This window comes from Lissotriton vulgaris, chromosome 5, assembly GCF_964263255.1.
Source record: "Lissotriton vulgaris chromosome 5, aLisVul1.2, whole genome shotgun sequence".
Classification (NCBI taxonomy): Eukaryota; Metazoa; Chordata; class Amphibia; order Caudata; family Salamandridae; genus Lissotriton; species Lissotriton vulgaris.
This window is the reverse complement of record NC_141693.1, coordinates 1,957,091,301-1,957,105,329: the sequence shown is the minus strand read 5'-3', so window position 1 is coordinate 1,957,105,329 and position 14,029 is coordinate 1,957,091,301. Positions and strand designations below refer to the sequence as shown.

General features: G+C 46.2%; 1 protein-coding gene across 1 annotated transcript in view; it reads left to right on the top strand.

Annotated features, from left to right (window-relative positions):
* The window catches only part of LOC147717865 (uncharacterized), a 77,788-nt gene that overhangs the window by 44,524 nt on the left and 19,235 nt on the right, over positions 1–14,029 (top strand). The window contains exons 6-7 of the mRNA XM_086920575.1: positions 7,634–7,777; positions 11,143–11,231. Coding sequence (XP_086776701.1) covers positions 7,634–7,777; positions 11,143–11,231 — 233 coding nt within the window. The remainder of the gene's footprint in view (positions 1–7,633; positions 7,778–11,142; positions 11,232–14,029) is intronic.

Genomic DNA, 14,029 nt, shown 5'->3' with positions numbered 1-14,029 from the left:
TGGCCAGTGGGGGCTTCTCCTGTGCACTGCGCATGCGCGGCCGGCTCTTTGATCGCCGCGCTTCCCCGATGGCTCCTGGGGCACCGCCACACGTGCACACAGCCTCTGCCTCGCTTCCTCCGCTTCCTTACCGGCAGGGACGCCTCTAGATGGGGCTAATTTCAAATCCCTCGCACTCTGGTCTCGGATGGCTGTTTTCCGGACTCACCAGTTGTCGCGGCGGCTCTGCCGGGCTCGGCGGGGCCTCGCCGACTCCACGTTGTCCTCCCCCTCACAGTGAGCGTTTCTCTCCTGGGCGCGGGGTCACACCTCTGGGAATCCCAGCCTCGTCGCCAGTGTAATGTGCGAGGGGAGTTAGCGATGGGGTCGCGCAGGCATACAGTGAATGATTCTCTCCAGCAGTAATATACACAGGAAACCACAGTTACTTTGTCGGGACCGGAATTCCCGAGCGACCCGGCCCTTTTATTTATGGCTCTCTGGCCACGCCTGGCCAGAGAGTGATACAATGTGTGGGACAGGATCCGGGTCGCTCTTCCAGCCAGCAACACTAGAACGTTACAGAGAGGAGAGTGCGTGTTTGTAGTGCCCCATCAGTAGAGTGTCTGAGTTTATCTAAGGCATGTAATAGTGATGCTGTTATGTGAGCCCTAGGTATAGTGCTGGTGTTTAGGGATGCCTAGGTAGTGCAGTGTTAAGCAAGCCTTAGGTATAATGTAGGTGTTTAGTGAAGGCTCGGTCTTACTTTGGCGAGCAGCAGGTATTGTTGCTGTTGCTGTCCACGTTGAGAGGTGGGGACCGGCTGGCCAGAGATGTGCGAGCGGCATCCTTCTTCCAGAGCATAATTAGTACTGGATTAAGTGCCAGGGCTAAGTTATGTTCAGCAGCAACGGCTGGCGCTACCAACAGTCAGGGTGCTGAATACCAAGGCTGTCTTTCTTGATTCCACCTCATGCCTTTTTAATCCACCACCAGACACTCCCTGCCTGTTCTTTATCACCACTGCTTTCTCCCTTTGTCACTGTTTAGCACTCTTCCTCCTTCTTTACTCCGTTTGATGCTTTTCTCTCTGTTGCTCTGGATCAAAGTCTGTTGAGGGAAAGTAGGTACTGGTCCACAGATATTTTTGTGCAGGCAGGCTCCATGTAAATGTAAATGTAAATGTATTTGAGCTTATATAGCGCACAGCTACCCACAAAGGGTTTCCCGGCGCTTGCTTAGGGAACCCGTCCTGGTATTCCCCTGTGAGATAACCCCGGCAGGGTATCCACAAGGTGAAAGCCAGGCATCCCACCGCGAGGGGCCATTGTGGAGATTAAGCTAGCTATTGCCCAGAGTCGCAGAGTGTGAACCCGTGAGTTGAAAAGGCACCGGAGCGAGAATTATCGAGTCCGTGGAATTTTTGAGCCCAAGACCCGCCGAAGCGGGGAATTGAACCCTGGTCCAGGGCCGATCTCAGCTTCCAGGTCTGCCGCCTCTAACCCCTGAGCCACACTTCTCCACTGGGCTCCACTCCATCTGCAATCACTGGCTCAAAGTCTGCACTGACTTCTTCCTCTGGGACCGTTCATTTCACATGAGCGCGCTGAAAGAGGCAAGAAGTAGTGCCACCTGGCTTTTTGGTTGAGAGGGAAGTGAAACAGGTGCTGTGTGCCTGTAATCATGCTGTGTGTGTCCTCTTACCTCCAAAATCTGCAGGGGCTGTGGGGTGGCATGGCAGTCCGGGTAGCTTGTTGTGCTTTGCCGGCGTTGCCTATGGCTGGGGGCTCAGGGGAGGGCAGTGGCTCAGAGGCCTCTGGGGGCGGATGGAGGCTGCTGCTTGTGTCCTGCTGCCTCTGGTGTCCTGTCCTGCCGTGCAGTCTACTACTCTCGGTGTTGCAGCCACTCTCGGGTCGGGCTCCGAGGATAGGGAAGGCGCTGGGTCCCTGAAAACACTGCCCCAAAAGATGCTGGTTTTAAACCAGGAGCCCCACAATGGGAGCCTAACTGGTGAGCAGCAGTCAAGGTAGCTGTATGTGCACGGCATGGTCGGGAGGGATCTTCTGATGTGCTGTAGGAGGCGGGCTGCAAGGATCCAGCCTCCCCACCATGTCAGTGTCAACTGGAATACGTTCTTGTTGAGACTGACTGGGAGTCACACCGAGGCTTGGAGCGGATGGGTTCCAGGGCCTATGGTGTGCAGAGATGGACAGAAGAGGGGGCATGGCCATACTGTTGTTACGGTAACTTACACGCCACAGTGCTTGCAACATGGGCAAAGACCAATTTTCGGGTGAGCTGAGCGGCACGCGCTGGTGAACTTTGCTCTGTGGTGGTTGGTGGAGATTTTGCTGAACTCCGCGCTCCAAACGAAGCGCGGAGTGGGAAAAACTCTGCAAACTCCACTGGCGGAGTAGAGTTCCCACCTCTGGTGTTAGTGCACTGGATGTAGTGTTAGTATTAATTGATCCCTGGTTGTAGCCCAGTCATTTAGCTAGACCTAAGTATTGTGTTGGTGTTTAGTGATGCCGAGGTGTATTTTAGTGTTACCTGATGCCAGCTGCACTGTTGGTATTTATTGATCCCTAGTTATAGCTTAGTCAAATTTAGTTATGCCTAGGTATTGTGTTGGTGTTTAGTGATGCCGAGGTACAGTTTAGTGTACAGGAAGTACTAGGTACAGGTAAGTATTTATTGATCCTCAGTTTTAGCTTAGTCAGTTAGTGATGCCTAGGTACTGTGTTTGCGTATAGGGATGCCGAGGTGTAGTGTAGTGTTAATTCAGTACTAGGTACAGTGTTCATATTTATTGATCTATAGTTATAGTTTAGTCATTTAGTTAGCCTAGGTATTGTGTTGGTGTTCAGTAATATAGGTGTAGTGTAGTGTTAAGTGACTACTTGGTATAGTGTTAGTATTTATTGATCCCTAGTTACAGCTTAGTCATTTAGAGATGCCTAGGTATTGTGTTTGCGTGGGAAACGTTGTTTACAATGCTGTGTTTACACTGCACGACCTTTACCACGCTGCCATTACAACGCAAGTCATTACTACGACTTGCGCTGGATGGCGCTGTTGTTTAAGGAATATTGTAATTTTCTATTCCAACACCTTCCCTACTGTTACGTGGCCTGGTGTTAGAATAGAAAATTATAATAATCCTCAATCCGCGCCCTCCAACGCAAGTCGTTGTAACGACTTGCGTTGTAAAATCCGCGATGTAAAGTACCGCGATCAAAATGATCGCGTTGTACTATCATACATCCGTTTGCATATAGGGATGCCGAGGTGTAGTTTAGTGTTAAGTCAGTACTAGGTACAGTGTTAGAATTTATTGATCTATAGTTATAGCTTAGTCTTTTAGTCATGCCTAGGTACTGCGTTGGTGTTTAGTGATGCCGAGGTGTTGGTGTTTAGTGATGCCGAGGTGTGGTTTAGTGTTAAGTAAGTACTAGGCACAGTGTTTGTATTTCTTGATCCCTAGTTATAGTTAGTGTTGGTGTTTAGTGATGCCGAGGTGTAGTTTAATGTTAAGTCAGTACTTGGTACAGTGTTAGTATTTATTGATCTGTAGTTAAAGCTTAGTCTTTTAGTCATGCCTAGGTACTGTGTTGGTGTTTAGTGATGCCGAGGTGTAGTTTAGTGTTAAGTCAGTACTAGGTACAGTGTTAGTTTTTATTGATCCTCAGTTTTAGGTTAGTCATTTAGCTATGCCTAGGTATTGTGTTGGTGTTTAGTGATGCTGAGGTGTAGTATAGTGTTAAGTGAGTACTAGGTACACAGTTAGTATTTATTGATCTATAGTTATAGCTTAGTCTTTTAGTCATGCCTAGGTACTGTGTTGGTGTTTAGTGATGCCGAGGTGTGGTTTGGTGTTAAGTGAGTACTAGGCACAGTGTTTGTATTTCTGGATCCCTAGTGTTAGCTTAGTCATTTAGTTATGCCTAGGTATTGTATTGATGTTTAGTGATGCTGAGGTTTGATTTAGTGTTAAGTGAGTACTAGGTACAGTGTTAGTATTTATTGATCTACAGTTATAGCTTAGTCGTTTAGGTATGCCTAGGTATTGTGTTGGTGTTTACTGATGCTGAGGTGTAGTATAGTGTTAAGTGAGTAATAGGTACACAGTTAGTATTTATTGATCTATAGTTATAGCTTAGTCTTTTAGTCATTCCTAGGTACTGTGTTAGTGTTTAGTGATGCCGAGGTGTGGTTTAGTGTTAAGTGAGTACTAGGCAAATTGTTTGTATTTCTCGATCCCTAGTGATAGCTCAGTCATTTAGTTATGCCTAGGTATTTTGTTGGTGTTTAGTGATGCTGGGGTGTAGTATAGTAAGTGAGTACTAGGTACAGTGTTCGTATTTATTGATCCTCAGTTTTAGCTTAGTCATTTAGTTATGCCGAGGTATTGTGATGGTGCTTAGTGATGCCGATGTACAGTTTAGTGTACATAAGTACTAGGTACAGGTAAGTATTTATTGATCCTCAGTTTTAGCTTAGTCAGTTAGTGATGCAAAGGTATTGTGTTGGTGTGTTGGTGTTTAGTGATGCCGAGGTGTAGTTTAGTTTCAAGTGAGTACTAGGTATACTGTAAGTATTTATGGATCCTCAGTTTTAGCTTAGTCATTTAGTAATGCCTAGGTACTGTGTTGGTGTTTAGTGATGCAGAGGTGTAGTTTAGTGTCAAGTCAGTACTAGGTACTGTGCTCGTATTTATTGATCTGTATTTATAGTTTATTCTAACCCTGGGCGTAGTAGGCGTAGTGGGGCTATGCGAAGCTACGTGAAGTGGGCGAGAAACTACGCCCGCCTACGCGGTTCGCGTAGCCCAACTACGCAGCACCCGCCTCCCTCCTGCCCTCCCTAAATACTTAAATTACCTTTAAAAATGAATTAAAAACCACTTACCTTGTACGCTGCGTCCCCTGGGGCTCCCTCTCGTAATCGCGCCACCCTCTTGGTTACTAATGCGCATGTGCGGTCGCCCGTGCATGCGCATTCCTCGCAAGAAATGCGCATGCACGGGCGGCCGCGCATGCGCATTAGTATCCGAGAAGGCGCGCGATTACAAGAGGGAGCCCCGGGGACGCAGCGGACAAGGTAAGTGGTTATTAATTAATTTTTAAATGTAATTTAAGTATTTAGGGAGGGCGGGAGGGAGGTGGGTGGCGGGCAACTTCGCTACACCCACGGAGTGGGCGTAGTGTTGCCTGCTACGCCTACTTTGCAAAGGGCGAAGTAGGTAACACTACGCCCACTCCGTGGGCGTAGCGAAGTACTTAGCCCAGGGTTAGTTTATTCATTTACTTAGCCTAGGTATTGTGTTGGTGTTCAGTAATATAGGTGCAGTTTAGTGTTAAGTGAGTACTAGGTGCAGTGTTAGTATTTAGTGACCCACAGTTATATCTCAGCCATTTAGTTATGCGTAGGTATTGTGTTAGTTTTACGTGAGCACTGGATACATTTTTGGTATTTAGTGTTAACTCAGGAAAATGCTGCTATTGATTGAGCCCTCGGTGTCGGATCCTCAGAGGATGGCTCGTCCCCAGGCAAGCTAGGATCAAAGGGAAAGCCACGAAAATCTAATTTCCCTATGTATAATTACCTCTAATGGGAAGCATATTTTTCTTTTTACACAATCACTGCGGTGTCTTGGATTGGGCCACAAATAATGGAAGATTGCTGTCCTGTCAGTGATTGGTGGCAGTCTCAGGACAACGCCCTTCAGACTAACTACCCAGCAACCACTCACAATAGTCTAACCCCGGATACCTGTTCTGATTGGTTAATGGCAAAGAGAATTACAGAGCAGCAGCCCCCCTCAGTAATTCCTATAGTCTGCTCCCTCCAAATCAGCAACAGTGTCTGTGGATAGAACATTCTGTCCGGCAACTAGTTGGAATAACCATGGGCGGCCAGGGACAACTCTGTGCTCATGCCTCCCCGGCTCGCTTTGCAATCCAAGGAGATATTGGCAGACAGGACAGAAGCAATTTTCTGTGTTTTGGTGCAAAAGTCTCCCTTTTAATAATCAATCAAACAGCATTTGTAAAGCACAACACTGTCACCCCCCAGGGGTAACTGGGCGCCCAAAAGCATCTTTTTATCTAGTTTACCCATGGAGTGGCTTTAGTGTTTTTTAAACTGCACTCCACATGTGAACTAGAATGGATTCTGCATTAATTGTTTTTTTTGTGGAATATTTGGCCCGTAGCTCATGGCTGTATTGAGGTTTGGATAAAGGTGCGGGCATTGAGGAGACGTCCATGCCACCGTGATACATACAGGAGACACCGGAGGTCTCTTAGGAGGTTCCCACCTAGGTTCTCCCCACGAAGGAGAGAACCTGGGTTGGAATTATTGGGGCATATTACCAACGTTTAGCGCTATTTACCGCTAACGATGCTTAGCAATGAATTTTTTAACGCTAAGCATCGCCGGAAATTATCGCAGAGATAACTTGCTATTAGCAAGGTTTATCTCAGTAGTGATAAAAATCCTCGCTCTAACTGCCAATTGGGAGATTATCGCTGGAAAACCAACGATAATCTCTCGAAGTTTGGAGTTAGCTTGATGATAGGGGCTCACAAATTTAGCCATGATATCCACCTTCCATAGGATATCATGGCTAAGTCAGGAAAATACCAGGTGTAAAAAAAGCAGTGCTAACCGCGGTTAGCGCTGCTTTTTTATCACTAACAGGGTTAGCGAAATACTTGATAATAGGAGAAATGTCGCTTAACAACATTTCTCCTATTATTTTTCTCTGGAACGCTCCCTTTGCATCTCATTAGAGATGCAAGGAGAAGCGTAGAGAAAAAGGGTGCTAACATGCGAATTTGCGTGTTAGCACCCTGTTGCTGATAGGGAGATAATCTTATCTCCGCTTTCTTGGCTTTTAAAGCCAAAAAAGCGGAGATAAATCCCTTGATAATATGCCCCATTATTTTTAATTTAGGTGCAACAGAGGTGTCTTCAAGCTGGCCACTTTACTAAGAGGAAAAATAGTTGAACCTTCTTAAAGACACCTTCAATTGGGGCACAAAGTTGACAATATATATTAAACGGGTGAGAATGATACACCAGTCACGAGTAAGCATGTAGGCATTTAACCCACTGCTGCGGGCAGTACTGGCTGATAAAAGACCTACCCACAGGCTTTTATCAACCAGGGAGACGGCCTTTAACAACTGGTATAGCCTGAGACAGAAGGGGTATAAGGCTATTAGAACATTCCACCCATGATGATAGACTGCTCTAAATTGAAAAGGAAGAAACAGACAAACATGGGAGGGTTGGAGACAAAGGCCTCTACCAGCCGTTATGGACCTGAAGCCACTCCATTGTCTTTGTTGTAGCGCCCAACATTCCAATGCCCTCAATTCTGATGTTGAAAGTAGCAGCCTGTAGACATCTGTGCATCTCAATAATACAGTCAGTGCTGTTCCTCTACTTCTCACCCCCGAAGACATCCTCAAAATCTCAGAATCTGATTCCTGCTCTATCTAAGAGCTGTGGATACCAGCGCCTTGACACCATCATGTTTAACAAGAAGCACTTTACAAATCTACTGATTGATTGATTGGTTGAAGAGCTGTAATCATCCATTCCTGCTGGAATCTTTTTCATGGTGTTTCTTCTCTGCTTCTTCCAGGAGCAGACGGCTCGAAGGAGCAGCTGTTGAGTTTGGGTTCTACTACTCCTGTAGGTCATCCTCCGAGCCCTTCTCCTCTGCCGAGTGGGGATACATCTTCGTTGGACTTCCCCAGCCATGGAAGCAGCCAGAAACCTGTGCCGGGTAATGACCATGTCTGACCCTCTCCCAACCCCATGCACCTCGTCAGAGCAAAACTGGCAAAGAGCAGTTGTATGAAACAGCCTCTATACAACAGATATATGATAATTTTCAATAATATTTAGGAATAAATCATACTCCAGTCCCCTTACTGATGGGACATGATTCCTGGCACTATACGTTTGGACATGTTTACTGGCACATTATCAGATTGGGCATGCTTACTGGCACTGCTACTGATAGTCCATGATCACTGGCCCTGCTACTGATAGTCCATTATCACTGACACTGCTACTAATAGTTCATGATCGTGGACGCTGCTACTGATAGTTAATTTTCACTGGCACTGCTACTGATAGTTAATGTTCACTGGCACTGCTACTGATAGTCTATGATCACTGGCACTGCTACAGATAGTCCATGATCACTGGCACTGCTACTGATAGTCCATGATCACTGGCACTTCTACTGATAGTTCATGATCACTGGCACTGCTACAGATAGTCCACGATCACTGGCACTGCTACTGATAGTCCATGATCACTGGCACTGCTACTGATAGTCCATGATCACTGGCACTGCTACTGATAGTTCATGATCACTGGCACTGCTACTGATAGTTCATGATCACTGGCACTGCTACTGATAGTTCATGATCACTGGCACTGCTACTGATAGTCCATGATCACTGACCCTGCTACTGATAGTCGATGATCACTGACCCTGCTACTGATAGTCCATGATCACGGACACTGCTACTGATAGTCCATGATCACTGACCCTGCTACTGATAGTTCATGATCACTGGCACTGCTACTGATAGTTCATGATCACTGGCACTGCTACTGATAGTCCATGATCACTGACCCTGCTACTGATAGTCGATGATCACTGACCCTGCTACTGATAGTCCATGATCACGGACACTGCTACTGATAGTCCATGATCACTGACCCTGCTACTGATAGTCTATGATCACTGGCACTGCTACTGATAGTCCATGATCACTGGCACTGCTACTGATAGTCTATGATCACTGGCACTGCTACTGATAGTCCATGATCACTGACACTGCAACTGATAGTCTATGATCACTGGCACTGCTACTGATAGTCCATGATCACTGACACTGCAACTGATAGTCTATGATCACTGGCACTGCTACTGATAGTCCATGATCACTGGCACTGCTACTAATAGTCCATGATCACTGGCACTGCTACTGATAGTCTATGATCACTGGCACTGCTACTGATAGTCCATGATCACTGGCACTTCTACTGATAGTTCATAATCACTGGCACTGCTACTGATAGTCCATGATCACTGGCACTTCTACTGATAGTTCATGATCACTGGCACTGCTACTGATAGTCCATGATCACTGGCACTTCTACTGATAGTTCATGATCACTGGCACTGCTACTGATAGTCCATGATCACTGGCACTTCTACTGATAGTTCATGATCACTGGCACTGCTACTGATAGTCCATGATCACGGACACTGTTACTTATAGTCCATGATCACTGACACTGCTACTGATAGTCCATGATCACTGACCCTGCTACAGATAGTCCATGATCACTGTCCCTGCTACTGATAGTCCATGATCACTGACACTGCAACTGAATTAATAATTAATTAATAGGTGAGACAAATTTGGAGAGGGACCTCTCCAGGGAGAAGAGCAAGACAGCACCTATGATGTAGATCTACCATCTATAGGCTAAGGTATCGAGTCTGCTCACTAAACCCAGAGATATTTTAATATATAATAATACTGCTTCTTAGCAAGGGGAGGGAGGTTAGGCTAGACTGTCTCCCATCATGATTTATGGACTAGCTGCTATGCTGAATGTATTTGTACATGCATTTATTTTCTTGCTTGTTGTGGCACGTATACTGCATGTTAGGGCACGTTAGTAAGAATAAATATTTCAAATATTTCAAACTGTTTCGTGTTTCTGTCAGATCTTACTGTGGACAAGTACAAGAGTGCGAGTGAAAGGGTGTTTCTTGGTACAGCGATTCCTGAGAGATCTGGGAGTGTTGTGTTCTGGGGTGTCTAATCACTTGTTTCTCTTTGAGTGAGTAGGAGAGCACGTGAGACACTATAGCTAGTCGGTCCTGGGCTCATGGGCACTAAGGTGGTAGGAATACCCAGTCCCTATATACCAAGGCCTTATAGTCCTGCACATAGTTATTGTTTTGTGCAGAATTTCTGCAACATTTCTGTTAAGGGAATGATGGATAATTCTTATTTCCAAACTAAATGACATTGACATGTTGTTTTGACACAATTCGTCACTGGTGTCGTCACCCAGCATTACAAAGAGATCTACCGAGAAAATTACCTTTTTACACCCTTCAGCATTTTCAAAATGTTGTTTTATTACAGTCCAGAAATACATAATAGAGTAACCCATGCGCCGAGATTTTAAATCAGGCACTAAGTTACATCTTTACCTAGCCACTAACTAACATCCTTACGTACACGTTAGAGACATAGGGGGTCATTAGCATGGCGGGCGGATACCCCCGGGAAATGGGACCACCCGCAATGCACGTGGCGGTCATGCACATCCCATTAGGTTGCGCCCGCCACACTGGCATGTGCATCCCGCATTTCTAACATTGCGGCGGGCGGTGGTGAAAGCAACGCCCGCCGCAATGCCAAATATGCTAGTTGTGCATTTGAATGTAAAACGAGACAGGCACCGCTAGCCACTTTGTACTGTCAAATGCAGGAGGGTACCATAGGTACCCCCCATGTGCTCCCCCCACCCCCCAGAATCACTGGGGGCCCGCTACGGGCCCCCAATGTTAAGAACCGCCTGCCTTTCCATGGCGGTAACGCCGCCACGGAAAGACAAAACCCTGCATGCATCTTAATATGGATGGCGGTGTCTACCAGCCACCGCCACCATATTAATAGTGTCTCCGCCCGGACGACTAATTGACCAGGCGGACAACCGGCGGACGGTCTTTCCGTCCGCCGGGGTCCCCTCCGCCATAGTAATATGGCGGGGGGAATTGGCATGCGGGGGGGCAAATATGTCGGGCAGATCGCCACCACCATGCGGGCGGTGGTGACCCGCCCGACATACTTATGGGCCCCATAGTGTGGTAGCTACAAGTCTTCATTGTAATTTATCGACTAGACCACGTGTTGACTCGGCTAAAAGATGACACCTTGGCTTAGGCACTAGATCATAAATTAACTTTGCAACTTTATCACATCTAAACTCATCTCTTAGAGTAAGACTCAACGTAACCACTAGACGTATATGTATCACAACAAAGCCAGGAGAGAATATCGTCTCATTAAAGTGATGTGTCTCCTATTCTATGTTACTTCTTGACAGATCTAAAATCGAACTGGAATTTGGGGGTGTATGAGAACATGCTGCCACAGCGTTTGCTCTCGAGCCTCAAGGATAAGGCCCTTACTAAGGTAAGTAGAGTGCTGTGTTACAGCAGATAGAACTCTTCGGGAACTACTCAACAGCTGCGATCACAGTGGCATCCTTTGCTCCTCTCCTGTTGCTTGTGTGTGCTGTGGTACATGCAATGTACCACAAGTGTCATCAGACACTGCATCTATTAAGCATTATGTGTGATCCTCTTCTACAGCACCAGACGTCACTCAATGCAAATAGTAACTTAGAACCCGGGATAGTATGACCTCTGTAACACTACACAACAGTACTGACTGCACATGCTGACACATACCCAGAAAGATGACCTCTGTTATACCAGATGACAGGACTCACTGTGCCTGCTAACACATGCCCAGAAAGATGACCTCTGTTACACCAGACGAAAGTGCTCACTGCACCAGCTGACACATACACAGAGAGACAACATCTGTTACGCAAGATGACAGGACTCACTGCGCCTGCAAACACATGCCCAGAGAGATTACATCTGTTACCCCAGATGGCAGGACTCACTGCACCTGCTAACACATACCCAGAGAGATGACCTCTGTTATACCGGACAACAGGACTCACTGTGCCTGCTGACACATACCCAGAGAGATGACCTCTGTTATACTAGACAACAGGACTCACTGTGCCTGACGACACATACCCAGAGAGATGACCTTTGCTATACCAGACAACAGGACTCACTGTGCCTGACGATACATACCCAGAGATATGACCTCTGTTATACCAGACAACAGGACTCACTGTGCCTGACGACACATAGCCAGAGAGAGATGACCTTTGTTATACCAGAAAAGGGGGTGGTGATGAACAGAGTGTCTGAATTAAGCAGACCACTCTTACCCAGTCCAAAGATCAGGGCTTGATCCATCACCGTTATTTAGCTCACTGCACCATCCCAGCTCAGAACCTGGCTATATGCAAATTAGTCTGTCCCTGGCCCAGTGCATCATAATAATAATAATAAAAACATTTGTAAAGCGCCTGGCTGCACAGAACTGTGTGTCCCCGCGCTAACTGCTTACAAATCAAACTAGAGGAGTTGATACTTAAGGGGAGTGCGAACGGAGTTTATTTAGGGAATAAGATAGTTTTCAGTTTTGCCCTGAATAGTGTTTCGGAAGGTTCCATCCGAAGTTGGAGTGGAAGGGCGTTCCAATATTTAGTAGCCAGAAAACGGAAGGATTTACCTCCCATTTTAGCTCTCGTAATACGGGGAAGTTTGAATTGCATCATTCCTGATGATCTTAAGTCTCTGGTTGGGCGATGGATGGTCAGGAGGCTTCTGAGATAGATGGGGCCTTTGTTGTGAGCTATTCGATGGGCGTAGCAGAGGCTTTTGAATCTGATTCTCTCCTTGACAGGAAGCCAATGCAGCTTGGCTAAGGCTGCTTTGGTGGATGTTTTTCTCGAAAGGCCTAGCACCAGTCGAGCAGCTGCATTTTGTATACATTGTAGCTGGTGCAGGCCTTTCTGGTTAAGACCTATCAGGAGGGCATTTCCATAATCCAAGTGGGGAGTTATGAGAGCATGGACTATTGTTTTTCTAGCTCCGGTGGGAATAAGGTCAATGATTTTTCGGAGGACTTTTAGTGTGCCGAAGCATTTTCCTGTAATTTTGCTGACTTGGGATTTGCCAGAGAGGTCAGAGTCTAGCATGATCCCTAGGTTTCTTACCGTTTTTACAGGACTGGGTGGTTCTCCCAGTTCACTGGGCCACCATGCGTGAGACCATATGGAGGTTTCCTTCCCTACCACCAGCACCTCCGTCTTGTCACCATTTAAGTGGAGACAATTGTTGTCCATCCAAGTGGCTACTGCCGCCATACAGTTAGAAAAGTTGGTGGCATAGTCATTACTGTCCTGTGTTAATTTGAACATTAATTGAGTGTTGTCAGCATAGCTGACAATGCCCACCCCAAAATCCTCTACAATGTGTGCCAGGGGTTCCATGTAGATGTTGAATAATGCAGGACTCAAACTGGAGGAGATGATCTGAAGGGTGGGCAATGTAGCTGGAACGATCTATTGGTAAGGAAGGATTCCATCCAGGCAAGAGCAGATCCTGTCACACCTATATCCGAGAGACGAGACAACAGCGTGGAGTGCAGCACGGTATCAAATGCTGCACTGAGGTCAAGCATGACCAACGCTGCCGTCTCGCCCTCGTCCACCATCTTGCAGATGTATTCTGTAGAGTACAGGACTGCGGATTCGGTGGAATAACCTGGTCTGAATCCCGATTGGGATGGATGGAGTAAGGTTTCTCTTTCCAAAAATGCCATAAGTTGTTTGTTAACTATTTTTTCAATGATTTTGGCACAATATGGGAGAAGGGAGATTGGTCTAAGATTTTGGAGCTGTGAGATGGGAATGTTAGGTTTTTTTTTTTTAAAGGTATTACTTGGGCGATTTTCCAAGCCTCTGGAACAATACACCCCTGAAAGGATAGAGTAATCATATGGCTGATATGATTAATAAGTGTGTTTTCCATAATGTCCTTACTTTTTTTCTGTGGGCACACATCATTGGGTGATCCTGAATGTATTCCATTGATGATATTAAGTAGATCCTTTTTGTCAGGTGTAGTAAACTTGGTAAGTGTAGGATTTTGTGTTGGGGGAGCTTTAGTAACTACATTATTAACCAAGTTAGTGGCTTTAGGGAAAGTAGCATGGATTTTCTCTACTTTTTCTACGAAAAAGTCTTCTATTTGTTCGCAAATTTCTTTGGAATACGTGTCTTGGGTATCTAGACGTGAGGAATTTGTTAGTTCTTTGTAGATGCAAAACAGTTCCTTCAT